The sequence below is a fragment of the Pygocentrus nattereri genome, chromosome 28 (genome assembly GCF_015220715.1).
Source record: "Pygocentrus nattereri isolate fPygNat1 chromosome 28, fPygNat1.pri, whole genome shotgun sequence".
Taxonomy (NCBI): Eukaryota; Metazoa; Chordata; class Actinopteri; order Characiformes; family Serrasalmidae; genus Pygocentrus; species Pygocentrus nattereri.
Window position 1 is genome coordinate 11,325,055 of NC_051238.1, and position 17,527 is coordinate 11,342,581.

At 41.5% G+C, this 17,527-nt stretch overlaps 1 protein-coding gene across 3 annotated transcripts in view; it reads right to left on the reverse strand.

Annotated features, from left to right (window-relative positions):
- Positions 1 to 17,527, reverse strand: part of atp2a2a (ATPase sarcoplasmic/endoplasmic reticulum Ca2+ transporting 2a) — a 37,413-nt gene that overhangs the window by 16,941 nt on the left and 2,945 nt on the right. For all 3 annotated transcript variants that reach the window (XM_017716120.2, XM_017716119.2, XM_017716121.2), the window contains exons 4-8: positions 14,257 to 14,361; positions 13,690 to 13,828; positions 3,752 to 3,832; positions 853 to 938; positions 135 to 599 (exon numbers count right to left, since the gene is read on the reverse strand). In XM_017716120.2, the coding sequence (XP_017571609.1) occupies positions 135 to 599; positions 853 to 938; positions 3,752 to 3,832; positions 13,690 to 13,828; positions 14,257 to 14,361 (876 nt within the window). The remainder of the gene's footprint in view (positions 1 to 134; positions 600 to 852; positions 939 to 3,751; positions 3,833 to 13,689; positions 13,829 to 14,256; positions 14,362 to 17,527) is intronic.

Below are 17,527 nucleotides of genomic sequence, written 5' to 3' on the forward strand. Positions count from 1 at the left end.
AGTTTTCATGTGTGGACTATATGGACTCAAGAGTGAATGGTACATTTTGAAAGTTTGAAGTGTTTACATGCTATATCAAACCCATGATATGGGCCCCTTAAATTAGAACTGTAAGGAGCAGTCTGCATACTCACTCTACACACAGACATCTGATTGGTGGTGAGGGTGCCAGTCTTATCAGAACAGATGACTGATGTGCAGCCCAGCGTTTCAACTGAAGGCAGGGAGCGGACGATGGCGTTCTTCTTGGCCATGCGGCGGGTGCCCAGGGCCAGGCAGGTGGTGATGACGGCGGGAAGGCCCTCTGGAATGGCAGCCACAGCCAGTGCCACAGCGATCTTAAAGTAGTAGACAGCACCGCGGACCCAGGAGCCACCGTGCACAGGGTCATTGAAGTGGCCAATGTTGATGATCCACACAGCAATGCAGATGAGGGAGATGACCTTAGAGAGCTGCTCGCCAAACTCGTCCAGCTTCTGCTGCAGGGGTGTCTTCTCCTGCTCCGTGGACGCCATCTCGTCTCGGATCTTACCGATTTCAGTGTTCACACCTGTGGCCACCACCACGCCCACAGCCTTACCGGCTGCAATGTTAGTGCCCTTTGAAAGACAAATGGAAAAGGTCATATAGACAGAGTGTTTTAACAGCAAAATTTTGCTCTTCTTTTTCCCTCTTTGAACCCAAAACAAAACAAAAAAGGTCAGGTAAGTAAAGGAGCAGTCTGGAGGAATCTTCTAATATGGATCGACATTTAATAAAAGTAATACAAAGAAATGGCAGTGGGAGCCTGATAGGGCTCCACTGATAGCCAGCGTAAAAGGTCAGCAGCAGCTGCTTTGTGATGGTACTCACAGAGAACAGCATGTTCTTCTTGTCCTGATTGACAGCGCGAGGGTCGGGAACGGGGTCGGTGTGCTTTATGACTGAGACAGACTCGCCTGTATGGAGAGACAGAGACAAAGTGACAGAGAGAGACAAAGTGACAGAGAGAGACAAAGCGAGAGAAAGAGAGAGTAAAAAAGAAAAAAAAAAGAGGGAGAGAGAAAGAGACAAAGCGAGAGAGAGACAAAGCATGAGAGAGAGAGAGAGAAAGCGCACAAGAGAGAGAGAAAGTGTGCGCGAGAGAGAAAGAGCGAGAGAAAGAGCGAGAGAAAGAGCGAGAGAAAGAGCGAGAGAAAGAGCGAGAGAAAGAGCGAGAGAAAGAGCGAGAGAAAGAGCGAGAGAGAGAGAAAAAGCAAAAGACAAAGTGAGAGAGAAAAAGCGAGAGAGACAAAGTGAGAGAGAGACAAAGTGAGAGAGAGAGACACACAAAGTGAGAGAGAGAGAGAGAGAGACACACAAAGTGAGAGAGAGAGAAAGCAAGAGAGAAAGCGAGAGAGCGACAAAGCGAAAAAGCGAGAGAGCGAGAAAGAGAGAGAGTGACAAAGCGAGAAAGAGACAAAGCGAGAGAGAGAGAGAGAGAGAGTCACAAAGCGAGAAAAAGCGAGAGACAAAGCGAGAGAGAGAAAGTGTGCGCGAGAGAGAAAGCGAGAGAAAGACCGAGAGAAAGAGCGAGAGAAAGAGACAAAGTGAGAGAAAGCGAGAGAGAGAGAGAAAAAGCAAAAGACAAAGTGAGAGAGAAAAAGCGAGAGAGACAAAGTGAGAGAGAGACACAAAGTGAGAGAGAGAGAAAGCAAGAGAGAAAGCGAGAGAGCGACAAAGCGAAAAAGCGCAAGAGAAAAAGCGAGAGAGCGAGAAAGAGAGAGAGCGACAGAGCGAGAAAGAGACAAAGAGAGAGAGAGAGAGAGAGAGAGAGAGAGAGAGAGAGAGAGAGAGAGAGAGAGAGAGAGTGTCACAAAGCGAGAAAAAGCGAGAGAGACAAAGCGAGAGAGAGAGAGAGAGAGAGAGAGAGAGAGAGAGAGAGAGAGAAAGACAAAGCGAGAGACACAAAGCGAGAGACACAAAGCGAGAGACACAAAGCGAGAGAGAGAGACAAAGTGAGAGAGAGATACAAAGCGAGAGAGAAAGCGAGAGAGGAAAAGCGAAAGACAAAGCGAGAGAGACAAAGCGAGAGAGAAAGTGAGAGAGGAAAAGCGAAAGACAAAGCGAGAGAGACAAAGCGACAGACAGAGAGAGAGAGAGAGCGAGAGAGGAGAGCGAGAGATACAAAACGAGAGAGACAAATTGAGAGAAAGCGAGAGAGAGAGAGAAAAAGCAAAAGACAAAGTGAGAGAGAAAGCGAGAGACAAAGCGAGAGAGAGAGAGACAAAGTGAGAGAGAGACACACAAAGCAAGAGAGAGGGAAAGCAAGAGAGAAAGCGAGAGAGACAGCGAAAAAGCGAGAGAGAGACAAAGCGAAAAAGGGTGAGAGACAAAGCAAGAGAGAGAGAGCGAGAAAGAGAGAGAGCGAGAAAGAGAGAGAGTGACAAAGCGAGAAAGAGAAAAAGCGAGAGAGAGACAAAGCGAGAAACAAAGCGAAAGAAAAAGTGAGCGAGAGAGACAAAGCGAGAGAGAGAGAGAGAGAGAGAGAGAGAGAGAGAGAGAGAGAGAGAGAGAGAGAGAGAGAGAGAGAGAGAGAAAGACAAAGCGAGAGAGACAAAAAGCGAGAGACACAAAGCGAGAGACACAAAGCGAGAGAGAGAGACAAAGTGAGAGAGAGATACAAAGCGAGAGAGAAAGCGAGAGAGGAAAAGCGAAAGACAAAGCGAGAGAGACAAAGCGAGAGAGAAAGTGAGAGAGGAAAAGCGAAAGACAAAGCGAGAGAGACAAAGCGACAGACAGAGAGAGAGAGAGAGAGCGAGAGAGGAGAGCGAGAGATACAAAACGAGAGAGACAAATTGAGAGAAAGCGAGAGAGAGAGAGAAAAAGCAAAAGACAAAGTGAGAGAGAAAGCGAGAGACAAAGCGAGAGAGAGAGAGACAAAGTGAGAGAGAGAGACACACAAAGCAAGAGAGAGGGAAAGCAAGAGAGAAAGCGAGAGAGACAGCGAAAAAGCGAGAGAGAGACAAAGCGAAAAAGGGTGAGAGACAAAGCAAGAGAGAGAGAGCGAGAAAGAGAGAGAGCGAGAAAGAGAGAGAGCGAGAAAGAGAGAGAGTGACAAAGCGAGAAAGAGAAAAAGCGAGAGAGAGACAAAGCGAGAAACAAAGCGAGAGAAAAAGTGAGCGAGAGAGACAAAGCGAGAGAGAGAGAGAGAGAGAGAGACAAAGCGAGAGAGAGAGAGAGAGAGAGAGAGAGACAAAGCGAGAGAGAGAGAGAGAGAGAGAGAGAGAGAGAGAGAGAGAGAGAGAGAGAGAGAGAGAGAGAGAGAGAGAGAGAGAGAGACAAAGCGAGAGAGAGAGAGAGAGAGACAAAGTGAGAGAGAGATACAAAGCGAGAGAGAAAGCGAGAGAGGAAAAGCGAAAGACAAAACGAGAGACAAAGTGAGAGAAAGCGAGAGAGAGAGAGACAAAGCAAAAGACAAAGTGAGAGAGAAAGCGAGAGAGAGACAAAGCGAAAAAGCGAGAGAGAGAGACAAAGCGAAAGAGAGAGAGCGAGACAAAGCGAAAGAGAGAGAGAGAGAGCGAGAAAGAGAGAGCGAGAAAGAGAGAGAGACAAAGCAAGAGAGAGAACAAACAGGGGGCTAGCTTCTACATAAAAGAATATACCTGGGCACTTCTTAATAAATGCATGCACTGCATACACAGAAATCATTCCAACACGCACTGACACTGACTACGTTAAATTGCTCAGACATGTTTGTACAGATAAAGCTGCATATATAGCTTTTTGTTACCCGTGAGAATGGACTGGTCCACTCGCAGTGTGGTGGACTTGATGGAACAGATGCGGATATCTGCAGGGACTTTGTCTCCCACTGGACAGATGCAAAAAGAGAGAGGGACAAATTAGGTTTAAAAAAATAAAAAATAAAAATAAATAAATCAGATTGTCCTGGGGCCAGTCATGTGTTGAATGTACTGCATGCTTGACCTTGAGGACAATTAAAAAAATAAATAAAATAAAATAAATAAACTATATATATATATATATATATATATATATATATATATATATATATATATATATATATATATATATATATATATATATATATATAAAAAATCATAGCACCTATAACATGCTGGCTGTACAACATTATGTGCTGTTGTAAGTGGTTTCTTGATGGGCCTCTTGCAGAAATGTGTAAAAAGCAAATGTTTTCTATTGCTGTAATTAGCAGCTGTTGAACTTATGAGAACCTATAAGCCAAATATCCTCTACTTAACAGAATATTTCATCCAAAAACACCAACATCGACAGAATTAGATCTACTAACTTTATGCAAGTCCAAGTGAATCAACAGATTCCCACTAGCATTCTTTCACTGTTGGTCATGTTAGAATTTCTAGTAGAAGCCTTTATTTAAAGCTACAGATTCCCTGATTAAAGCACATAGAAGGGTTTCTCTCTTCAGCTAGGAGGTTTAAAAGCAAAACCCATTTTAAGACTAAGTTATTTTTATTATGTATATCCAAGATAACAACAAAAGGAAAAGTAAGTCACTTCTTTCTAAGTTATTAATTTCTCAGGAGATTTCTGATTTTATTACATTAAAAGATAATCCACTTGCAAAAGTAAGGGAAAAGTAAAAGAAAAATTGATGGAAAAAATAGGATTTTGAAAACTGCATTAAAAGTGACCCCTAGCTGTGCAAGACCTAGTAGCCCACCAAAAATCATCAGATATAAAAGACAACACTATTTGTCTGAAAGAATGTATAGCTTCTGAAAAAGCCCTTGCTGAGAAAAGGAAATATAAAAGAAGAAAATCTGCAACTCAAAATAAAAGAAGCTGATGGTGTTCTCAGAACAATAGACTAGTCATCCCAGAGCCGAGATCTCAACATCCTTGTTTGGGATTATTTGGATCATAAAAAGCAAAAAGTCCAACCCAACTTCTAAGAATGAACTTCAATGGTGTGAAAAAAAACATCAGGCATCTGGTGTAAAACACTGAAAAGTGAAAAACCTTTTGACTGGAAAACTTAACTGTAAATCCTAGATCAGCAATTTTGCTCAGAGCATTCTCATTAACTCTTTAATTAACTCTCTTTCAAAACCAAACAGATCAATATATTGATCTATTAATTGCGGCTCTTTGCGTAATGACTTCATTAAAGACAGACTACAAGAGCACGGAGAAGAACCAAGAGAAAGAAACGACCGGAAAGATTCCCTTTTCAGGAGAAAACTGACACATCCTCTCATGCACATTCCCTGTGCCCTTGAGCGAGAGAGAAGAAAATAGCATGGGAGCAACAATGCACTGGGCCAAACATGGGAAAACTATTTTGATCTGTTCCCTGATGCACCGCTGATCAGGTTTAAATCTGGACGCTGGAGAACAGCTGCCCTCAACAGGAAGAGTTGCATGGGGTGACGGCACTCAGCTGCCAGTCAAACAGGGGCTTCACCAGTAGAAACGGGTCTTTTGCAATGATGCACGATCAGTAGACACCATGACCAATTCAAAGTTCAATTATTATAAAAGGAATAACATACACTGATACTAGAAGCTTGGTTTTCAGTACAAAATAAGTATCAACACCACTACCTTCCTCACTGGTCTGTGTATTGCTGAACATTATCATATCATTCATCACCTGGCCAGTGAGGCTGCAGATGACCCACCACTGTAGAACAGCCCACTGTGACAAATGACAGACAACGACAACAATGGCTGCAGCACGGCCTTGGCAACGGCTGGCACACAGGTGCATGCAACCTGATCTCAGCATGGTGGATTTAAAAGCAGCCCATGTGCCAGGAGATGTGAACCTCCAGCCAGAGCTGCAAAGTTAAGGGCACAGGGTGCCAGCCCTCCATCCATTCAGCCAACCACCTCTCTTCCCAGAAAGACTTAACGCCACTTGGGTGCATCTTTCAGCTTGCTAAATGAAGAACAATGTACTGAATGAGAGCAACCACACTCCTCTGAAGGTCAGCCGGCATTGTTCACAGGCAGAGGGATTCCATTTCACCCCGCTGCTGCCGGTGAGCAGGCAAACAGTGATGAACAGGTCACTGGGGTTGAGTGGGCAGCAACACTTGGGGAGAACTAGAGCAATGTGACTTTAAGAATTACGAGGCTGTTGAGTGGAACTTGGAACAAAGCACTCATCTGCTCTTCAACGTCATGTAAAGGGTGGGCTGAGCTAAAATTTACATTGTGATATTTTCTTTAATTGAGAGAATAAAGGTACGATATACCAAAAAAAAAAAAAAAAAAGAAAAAGAAAAAGAAAGAACTGAACAAATAACATTCACTAATGCTGATGTTATAAGCCTTGATACTTGCAGACTCTGTGAATACACAACATGCATCACAATATTTAGCTTTTCTGATGTTTGCTAGTTTGGAACAGACAAAATGGACCAGCACTTAAATTACTATCAAAAACTATGAATGCAATGATTTTATTCAATATTTCACACATTGCACTTTACTACAACAGTCCAGACCATGCTTGTAATGGAAAAGTTGTTCACAGTTCTTTAAGTACTGACAATGGCCACAATTAAAAAAAAAAAAAAAAAAAAACAACAACACCACACTGTGACATAATGGATCATGATACAATAAAATATTCTCATATTACGTTTAGCTTTACAGTTACATGATATAACTGCACTCACAAATGGTAAAATCTCTGCCCATGTACTTCATAACAGTATACCCAACCCATAGTTCAGGTACACATATCTAGGGGAGCAGGCTTAGCCAGGGGATTTTCACAGAACTCACCAGAAACAAGAACCTTGCATCTGTTCCACAATAAATCAGCAGAGTGACTGCTATAGACTTCTCTGTCTGATAAGACATTTATGGATAGGTTTTGGAGTACATGTGCATAAAACATCCTGGAGAAGTCAAGACAGCTTCATAAACACTCAGAAGATTATGTATGTGTATTTTATCTCTGTGCTCTCTGAATGATGTGCACTGATGAAGTACCATTTGACAGCAGTGCCTCAGGACACAATCATTTACTGCAGCATTAAGCATTTTTGCCCCAGCAAAAAAAAAACAAACCAAACCAAAAGATACCTGACTGGGGCATTTAAGTGCTTCATCCAATCACTACACTTCACACACCCACACACACACCCCCCCCCACACACACCCCCCCCCCCCCCCCCCCCCCCACACACACACACACACACACAGGCATATGCTACATAATAGCAGGAGATTGACTGGTGCTTATTCAAGAGTTTGAACAGATCTTGCAGTAAGACGGTTAAAGAAATACTCCAGTGTATTTCAAACTAATCTTTGCCATATCTGTGGAGTACAGCTGCTTACCACAGTCAATCAGGCTTTTTCCAGCACTTAATATAAAGACAGAAAATGTGTCTCCTTGAAAGATGTCTAAAATGAGTGTATTTCAAGTCATCACTTTCCAGCTTATTATACTTTTTTTATTGTTTAAAGTCAAGGGGTTTTCTGTTTATATGTAGTAAAGGGTTTAGTAAAGAAAAGTCAGAGTGGATGGGAATTGATGGGACTCTACAGAGGGTGCACACAGACTAGGTTGAGAAATGATGCTGTATGTCTTTAAGAGTTTACATTCATACAGTAGCTGTTCTGCAGAAGCTACAGCAGCAGCTTTGTGTTCAAAGCCCAGTGTGCGTTTGGTGTGCTATTTGCAGAGCAGCCTGCAGGTACAGGCTTGTACTCCTCACTTCTCGAGTTGCTGTTAGCAAGTTATGCACCCTCTCTGCTCACACATCCGCCCCCTCTCTCCTCGACCGGGCAGGGAGAGCAGCGTGGCCTCTAGAACACCCACGTCAGACCCTCTGCACGCCCAGAACCAGCATAATACCAGGCACATGAGTCACAGGCTGGAGCTGATGAGAGGAGTGGGGTTCGTAAAGAAGGCCAAACAAACTTATAACTCACCCTTCAATAGACTGCCTGCAGCACAAATCCATCTCTGAGACAGCAAAAAGACAAAAAAATAAAACAGCACACAGGCAGGAACATGCATACACACCCCACTTAGGTGACAGAACAGGTCATATCAACCTGTAGCATTCTCACCACTTTCTCTTCAGTGCACAGTCCCACAGCTCATCTTTATGATGATGTCTGAGGTCAAACAAACACGGCTGCACAACCTGCTGCACTCTGACCGGCAAAAAACTGTGGCTGGAGCTCAAGGTCAGGTGCGTAGTGTTAGCTAAGGTCACATCTAATAGTCTGACCACTTCCTAGAGAACACTACACTACACCATTCTGAACAATACAACAAAACAGCATAACCTTCCAGAGCCAGGAAGACCAGATTCATATGTTAAACCTATGACTGTCAAAGTTAACATGTTAATGACTGTGAGAAGCTCCAATCACAGAAGACATGGAGCCAGTGACGAGCCCAAATAATTTGAATACTCAAGTATTAGTTCTTTATGTTTTTATTAGTTTATCTTTATCTAGTATTTGAGAGCTTCATCTTTTGTTCACACTTTAGACCTCACCAGAGTTTTAGCTGGACGTGGCCTAGGCTATAAAAATTGTGTCATACCCAGGTGACACATGTTCATTTATTTGCCTCTAGTTTCAACCTTGTATCTCCAAAATTGTAGCTTGCACAGTAAATTATGTTTTTTTCTCTCTTGTAATGTAAGTCAATGGACATTTTTCCAAGTAATTTTGGGCCATTTCTTTTGGTCCACTCATCATTATATTAACAGACAATGTAAACGGCAACAAACACAATAAAATTATGTCAAAAACCCGAAAAATGACAAAAATAGACATACAAGTTTTATGTTATACAGTACAGGAAAATATATTAGTACAAAACTCTTATCCAATCTTAAACAAGATTTACATCAATTATATCACATGCAATGAAGCTGAATATGGACCACTAAGCAATGGAACATGAATTTGCCTGTCCTTTCAATAAAGCAGCCAAACTGACTATGAAAACATACGACAAAAGAAAGCCTTTAAAAGATTTACATACTGACCTCGTCTCCATTACGCCTGCCATCAAGGCCTCAGACACACCAACGAGTACTCGAATAAACAATGACTGAATATTGATTTGACTGTTTCTCCCACACAAAAGCACATATTAAAGTGGTAATATAAGTTATTGAAAACAATCAGAAAAAGTAGATCTCCACAAACATTTCATAAGCAGCGCAGCTGAATAGGTTAGATTTACAATACAAGCAATGTTTTTTTTAATCCATTAATGAAACCTGCATCAACAATGAGGCACCCACTAGACACCTGCTCCATCCATGTCATTGATAAAGGTCCCCCCACTGCTCACACTCATTCTAGCACAGCCATTTGTGGCTCCTTGCTGACAGCACAAAGGCATCAGACACCTGGCAGAACCCTACCATGGCCCACAAGTCTCATCAGTGACAGGAGATGGTTGCCAGGTCCAGCAGAATCCTGCATACCAGGGCAGGGTGTTTGGAATCCCAGCGCCCACATGGTTGTGAGGGGTTGGGGAGGGGCTCATTTGCTGCCCCTGGGGCAGGGGGTGGGCAGGAGGTGGGACACTACAAGCTCTTCCCTATAAGGTCATCTCTCTGGGAGCCAACAATAGGAGCTCAGGGTGGTTATCAATCACAAGCTGCAAGCAGTGGCCCACCGCGTTTGATCTGAGTAGGATGTTTCTCTTGTTCACAGCTCAGTAGACGAGGCATGAATCAAACACTTATAACACTTTTGTGACACTCATTTCTTTGCATGCTTTGCAATGCATAAATTCATACCAGAAAAAAAAATAGCCTAGAACGGATGTCCTTAGATACATTACCTTCAGCCCTATCCATCTAAAGAAGGTCTTTGAAGGTTTCAGCCCAGCAAAGTTGATTTTCGAAAGGTGATTTCCAAGCTCATATCCACCTGATTTAACTCAGCAGCATATCAACAGCATATCACAAAACTGCGCTGGACTGTGGAATGTGGCTCTCTAAGAGGAGAATGGATGACCCTTTCATCTTTGATCAGGGATTCTCAGGTTGAGTCCTGGACCATTTCAAGACAGTTTCTTTGTCCTAACACACCTCATCCACTTCATAAAACATTTGATGAAAAGACATGAGTTCAGTCAGGTTTACAGACGCAGATAACTTTTGAAACTGACCGCAACTGAAGCCGAGATCCCAGTAGAACATCATAGTAAGCCACTAGTATATTAATATATGTAATTGCAATTTGTCCTAACACTAAAGTGGAGATGGAAGTATACAAGGTCAAAGCCTGCAATTTAAAGCTTTACCTTCTTGATATATATTTTGATATATTATTGAATTGAGGAGTTCGAACATAATAGTACAGTTCAGTGAAAGTTGTGGCTGTAGCAAACTTTCATTTTTCATTTGTCTGTGAAACTATAATTAATCTAGGAAGAAAGAACAGAAATGCAAATGTTGCATAAATGTCATCACTACAGATGAGGAGGAATGCAGTCTTGGCTAATTTTCAAAAACAAATATGTACTTATCCAGATAGGTGACAAGTGAGACACGCACGCACACACACACACACGCACACACGCGCACACACACACACTTCAGGGCTGTGAGGAGTTGACAGTCAGTCAGGACAAAATTGGCTGTGTTTGTAATTCTGTTCACGGCCAAGTCAGTTACAGTCCCTCAGTTCTTTGCAGACTGTGTGCTGTGCCACTGCCTGCGTCATGCTCCCAGCACACGCGTGGAGTGAAAAAGCACAGATGTCAGGTTATGAAATCCTCTCTAGATACAGCCAAAAATCCCAGGTGCTTCTCTGTTTGAGTTCATCATGCTAAGTAATTGTTCACTAATCAATCATTATCACTTCCACTACATTAGTATTTACCAACCCAACTGTTTATTCTGCGCAAGACATAGAGCCTGCTCAAAACACTCAGAGTCACGGAAATACTGGGGTTCAAGTCCAAAGGGGAAATGGGTTGAAAGGAATGTCCTCCAAAACCTAGAACTCGCATTACATGTAGAGATGGCATAAAAGTATCAATGGGTATCTGTACTGGGCCGATACTAGGAGAAAACACTGGATCAGATAACAAAGGGGAAAAAAAGAACCATTCTGATATAATCCTGTAAAAAAATCCATCCCAATGTAGTGTATATATATATAACCTGTCCTCTATTCTTATACAAAAATTAGACAGGGAAACTGCTAGACTGCAGGAAGTTAGTTTCAGGTGCCAACATCAACTGTTGGCTGTCAGCTACTTATACTGCATTTAAATGTGTTACAGAAACTTTGTGTAGCTAGTAAGGTCGTGTTGCTAGAGTAAAAAGATTTTTGATGTGCGATATTTTATATGCAGCTGCTGTTGACTCTATCCAAACTTTCATGTTAATCAGTTCCTGTGTCATCATGGTCTCTATCTCGTAATACATATCACTAATATCAAAGTAGTATAAACTGTGGTATTTGTGGTATAATGCAGTTTTGGCCTATGACTGCAGTAGACCAGTGCCACTATCACACTTACTGATGTATTATTATGTAATTTGTTATTTCATTAATTCATTAAGTGACCCTCATCAGTCCCACAAAAGGTAAATATAACCTCTGCATTTAACTCATCCGTGCAGTAAAACACCACATACACACAAGTGAAGACACAAACTAGGGGGCAGTGAGCACACTTGTCCACAACAGTGGGCAGCCCTGTCCTCAGCGCCCAGGGAGCGGTTGGGGGTTAAGCGCCTTGCTCAGGGGCAACTCAGTCATGTACTGTCGGCTCAGGGGGATCGAAACCCAGCCTATGACTGTCCCACAAAAAGACAAAAATAAAATAATGGCATCAGTATCAACTAATACTCCAGGTCTGAAAACTGGTATTGGAAGAGAAAAAGTATTGTGCCATCTCAAATCCTTTCCCAAATATGAACATTATTTTGGAGTTTAACTTCAGTGAATATATACAGGTGGAAACAAAAACCCTCACATAACACAGGCATATCTGATTTTTTCATCACAGATCCTGAGATGTTTTCTCATCTTTGAAGTCTAAAACACTTAAGCTGATCTCTTCAGTTCCTCAGCAGACCACACAGACATGCTTGTTCAGCAAAGTCACATGGGATTGCTTATCTAAACACACAGCAAAGTTTAAACAAAAACAACACGCACACCCAATCCAAATATATTGCCCATCCATAGCCTTGGAGGCATTAAACAACATTATGTTTCAATTACAGCATGTGAAACAGACCATCAGTGACCTTTTCAAGGGGACACTGTTGTCCGTCTGGACCAAACCTCACGTCACACGCTGCAATACTGCAAAGGCGTAGAGTGAGAGAGCTGGGGGGGGGGTCAAATTCGGCACCTGTCATCTTCACCATTGTAACTGCAAGCTATAAATAAGGCATTCCATAATCTCAACAGCCTATCCCTGCTAAAAATAAAATCTACCACTATGCTACAAAAAAGGGGGTGAGAAAAAAAAAGGAGGGATGGAGCTAGCAAGCTGTCCACAAACCATGCAGCATCAGCCGCCTGTGCCAGGAGAACCCAACCGCCTTCAGCACCCGCACACAACCACACATTTACATGTGTTCTTTAATCTCTGTACAATCAACTACACACAACAATCAGTTTTAGCCCAGCAAGTGTTTGTTTTTATCAGAATCTTATATGAGCCTGTTTTACTAGAATTAGTCCTACAAATTCTACTAGAATTTAGTATATGAAAACATTCATCATGAATGCAAGTACCCCCCCCCCCCCACACACACACACTCAAAAAAAAGCCTAACACACTCCTTTCAGAAGTGGGTTTAACTTCAGAGATTTCCTAGAATCCAAACTAACAGAAGCAGCAGCCTCGAAATACATCAAAGTCCTAATCTTCCTTTCATGCATTATTCTCGACTCTTCTGCATTTCTGCACATGAGAGCTGCTGACAGAGCTGAGAGCTACGAGAAGGGTGTGTGAGCAGCATCAGCAGTGAGTGCGTGTGTGTGTGTGTGTGTGTGTGTGTGTGTGTGTGTGTGTGTGTGTGCGTGTGTGTGTGTGTGTGTGTGTGTGCATGTGTGTGTCAGAATAGGGAGGCTGAGAGCTCACTGGATGGAAAACAGCTCTCTGTATGTGCGGAGGCAGTGCAGCAGGATTAAGGATTACAGGAGCATCCCAACATACTACCTTTATAGTACGGCTGCACAACTTTATCGTTTATTATTCTTTAGTACAATATCGAGCTTCACAATTCTACTACTCCAGATATCCACACACTTTGCTGAATCGTTTAATGTTTTATTGTGCTGTGAGATCACAGACATTCTTTGAGTGTTTGAATCAAGATATTTAAGTGATCCATCAAACATACATTAATTTGATAAAAAATAAATCAGATTGTTATTATTTTGGTTAAATAATTATGTATTATTCACATCACAACAAAGCCATATTGTAATTGTAATATGTAGACTCAATAAGGTCCCGTATTTTGTCCATTTTTGTCCAGTTCTAAATGGAAGCAAAGGTAAAGCATAGACAACCATACACCACCAGCCCATTCAGAATCATCATTACAGCACCCTGCTGTGACAGAGATATCCCCACTCATTCACATAGTCCATTTGAAATTACATGATAATAACTGTATTATGTGAGCAGTATGTTACATGAGTAACATCATTTTTTATATTTATGTATGATCATGTTTTCCCACTTACCAGCCACCTCCACAATGTCTCCAGGCACTATGTCTTTGGCCTTGATCCTCTGCACAGTTTTCCTGTCCTGGCGGTACACCTTCCCCATCTCAGGCTCATACTCCTTAAGAGCCTCAATGGCATTCTCAGCATTACGCTCCTGTCACAGACACAAAGTATTCCTTTCATTTAGATCATTTAATCATTCCACGGGCTAAAGTCTGTGTGTGTGTGTGTGTGTATATATATATATTACACACACACACACACACACACACACACACACACACACACACACACACACACATATATATATATATATATATATATATATATATATATATATATATATATATATATATATATATATATATTTTTTTTTTTTTTTGGAGGAAAAGAGCTTTCAGATTTGAATTGTTTTGGCAAGATTTCAGCTGTTTAAAGATTTTTTTTTCCACGGAGGTGATAAGATGTAGAGTCAGTTCATTATAAATGCAATTTTCTCAGAGAATTCTGTACTAAGTCACCTTTTAAAACAAGACTGAGGGACAGTGTATGTATCTGTAAAAGCCACTGTAAAACACTCACCTGCCACACACCTACGACGGCATTGGCTATAAGAATAAGCAAGATTACAAAAGGCTCCACGAAGGCTGTGATTGTCTCTTCTCCCTCTTCAAACCAAGCTAAAACCTAGAGAAAAAGAGAAAACCAATAATAAAGAGACTGAACACACGAGTCATCTTGACATGCAAGTCCTGATAGGCCTTTGCCGGAAGGTCAAAAACTCAGGCGTCTTGTATAGACATGTTACATCACCATTCACCAGTACTCTCTCAGAACCCATAATCAAGGGTGGGTACAATCTATGACCTCAAAACCCCAGTCTGATGTTTTAAATAGCCAAGCACATAAAGCCACAGTGAATATGTGGCTGTATGTGGGGTGATCTTTTTAAATGCAGACATTAAGCTCAGAAATCATATAAAAATAAATGCAATGCAAAAAGTCACGGTAGGCTTTAAGGGGAATTTAAAAAGCTCAGATTAGTAGCTGCTCAAACAAACATCATAGCAAATATTCTTCAGGCGTTCGAGAGATTGCAGTGTTGTAACGTTCCAGTTGTCTGGAAGCTTCTGAGGTTGCAGTTTTAGACACATGTAGCTACCAGCTGCAAAGATTCCTCACTGAGACTTTAAGGCACTCAACAGACCAAGTTAGTCAGCAAGTCCACAAAAAGAAGCATCAAAATCCTGGAGACGCGATTGCACAAGCAAACGATGCAGTGCAGCCTGGCTTTCTTCACTGCACTGTCCTGATGGTATCATCAATATCAGAGGTCTTTAAATCCAGACTTTAAATCCAGTTTCCGGTCCTGGATTTTGTAGTTGTTGATAGGTGGGACACTAGACACCCAATCAGTTATATCAACAGTTCAGTTAACTACCAGCAATTACAAAGTCCAGGACTGGAAACTGGATTAAAGTTCAGGATTTGAAGACCTCTGGTCCATATCCACTCCAGACTTTCAGAACCATATAAAATGCTTGGCCTGCTCATGAAGAAATACATTGTTGCTGTCAGACCTTGTTGCTGTCGGACTCTTGTTTCAACAAAATGCTAACTTTTCAGCAGAAGGACAAAACTTTTCAATTGACGTTAATGTAAACATATTTTATTTCAAGTAATTTTAGAGCACTTCTATTGGTCATGACATCATGACACTTTAACACCACGTGAAGGACAGCTGGTGTTTTCAAATTATGTTAAAAATAAAACCTGACAAAAATGTAGATATGAGGTCTTGTCCCGGCAGAGATGATCTGCTTTAACATGCTGAATGATGAAAAATGTTTTATATTTGTGTATATAGCAGTCCTCAAATGCTCTGCATCAACCTCAAGATGGTAATTCAATTGCATAAAATTCTGAATTGTACCAAACCTAAAGAAACACCGATGCACTGAATCATTTGCTAAAGAATCAAAATTATACTGGATCATTTTGAGGTCACAGATTTACAGCCTAGTGGCCTAGTTCTAATATTGCAGCTGATGATATTATATAGTAGATATGGGCAATGAGAAGACATTTATCATTATTGAGATAAATTACATAATGCTTTTCTGAGGATACTGTGGATTTAGTTAGTACTTCATGGCTTAATATTTCATGATAAAAGGAGCACAATTAGGCCTGTTTAATTAGATTCATTTTCATGTGCTGTGTGAAACTCAATAAAATCATTGGACACCTCAAATTTTTGAGATGCATGTTGTGTACGGTCAACGTCTATGTCTTATCATTAAAATATTTTGCCATATCGCTCTTCCCTGCACCCCAAAAAATGACGTCACAACAAATTTAGCATCCTAGTGGCGATCAGTAGGAACCATGTTCCATATGATGCCCCTCACATGCTACCTGGTGGTACTGGCTGTGAGCACAACTACCCTTCCACTTGGAAGGCTTGGAGTAACGGCTGCAGGCCTTAGTCTCCTGCCGTTAGCCAGTTAGTCCAGCTGTTGGAACAAGCAACCCCCTACTGAAGGTCAGAAGCCAAATTGGTCATGCGGCAATGCCCTCTCCCCTACTCCATTCAGCAGGAGCTGTCAAAGACAGAGCCCAACACCTCGCTATCTCTCAGCTGGGCAGCGGGCAGCTGGCTGGCATACCTCTCCCTGACCTGATGGCCAGAACGGTCCGCAAAGCCATGTGGATGAGAACTCACCACAGTGCATGCACGCTGGACTTACTGGCTTAGCCAGCCACCAAGCTCAGGACTAGCTGAGCAAAGGAAACAGCACGCTCACTAACGACATGAACCACAAACTGGTCATGTGCCCTCTGGATCCAACAATATTTCAGCATTTGATTTACAAAAAGAGGAAAATATCACTGTTGTATTCGTAACTTTGGTCTTAATGTACATTAATGCAAATACATTCATTATAAAGGGTGCTTGTTTTTGGAATTTTTTTTTTGTACTAAAATGAAAGAATTACTGGTTCATGGAATCATCCCCTTAAGAATCAAAATGAAAATGAATCGTTCTGAGGTCATGGATTTACAGTCTAGTGTGGCCTGTTTTAATAGGTTTTCTCTAATTTTGCAATTGAGACTATTATATAGAAGATATGGGCAATATGACGTATCTATCATTATACAACAGTTAGTTCTGGCCGTGCAAGCTGATTGGTTGAGAGGCGTTCTAACTGTGCTGTTAATTTATCATAACATCACAGGTTTTCACAAGCACTGTTTCACTCCGCTGAGACGCCGTTTCTAAGCAACAACTTTGACAGGAGACACTCGAGCCTTTGGAACGTTTATACTACTTACTTTGCCACAAACAGAAAATGGATCATTTTATTATCACATTTGACCGGTAACTATACAGGAGAAGCAAGAAAAAGAACACTACTTTAAGTGGAAGTCAATGGAACCAAACATTTTTCCAAGGAATTTTGGGCCATTTCCTTTGGTCCAATCATCAGTGCCAACTGGCACTTTCAAGCTATAGAAAAAAACTGAAAAAACAACAAAAACTGAGATTGGAGGTTTTGGTCCCACAGCACTGATATCAACGTATATGCCATAATTTAGCATAATTTTTTCTCAACATGTGAAGTTCAGAAAATAAACGGTATTTGTACATTAAGGTGTGCAAGAGGATGATGTGCTTACTAATTTTCATTTCGAATACCAACAACACACATCATTTGACCAGGGAACTCAAACTTTTGCATAAAACGTCACAGTCATGATAAACAACAAAGATCCATGTGCGGGTTCAACTGATATTAGTGTATACCCAATACGGACATCAAGATAAAATGCTGTTTTATGTTAACAGACA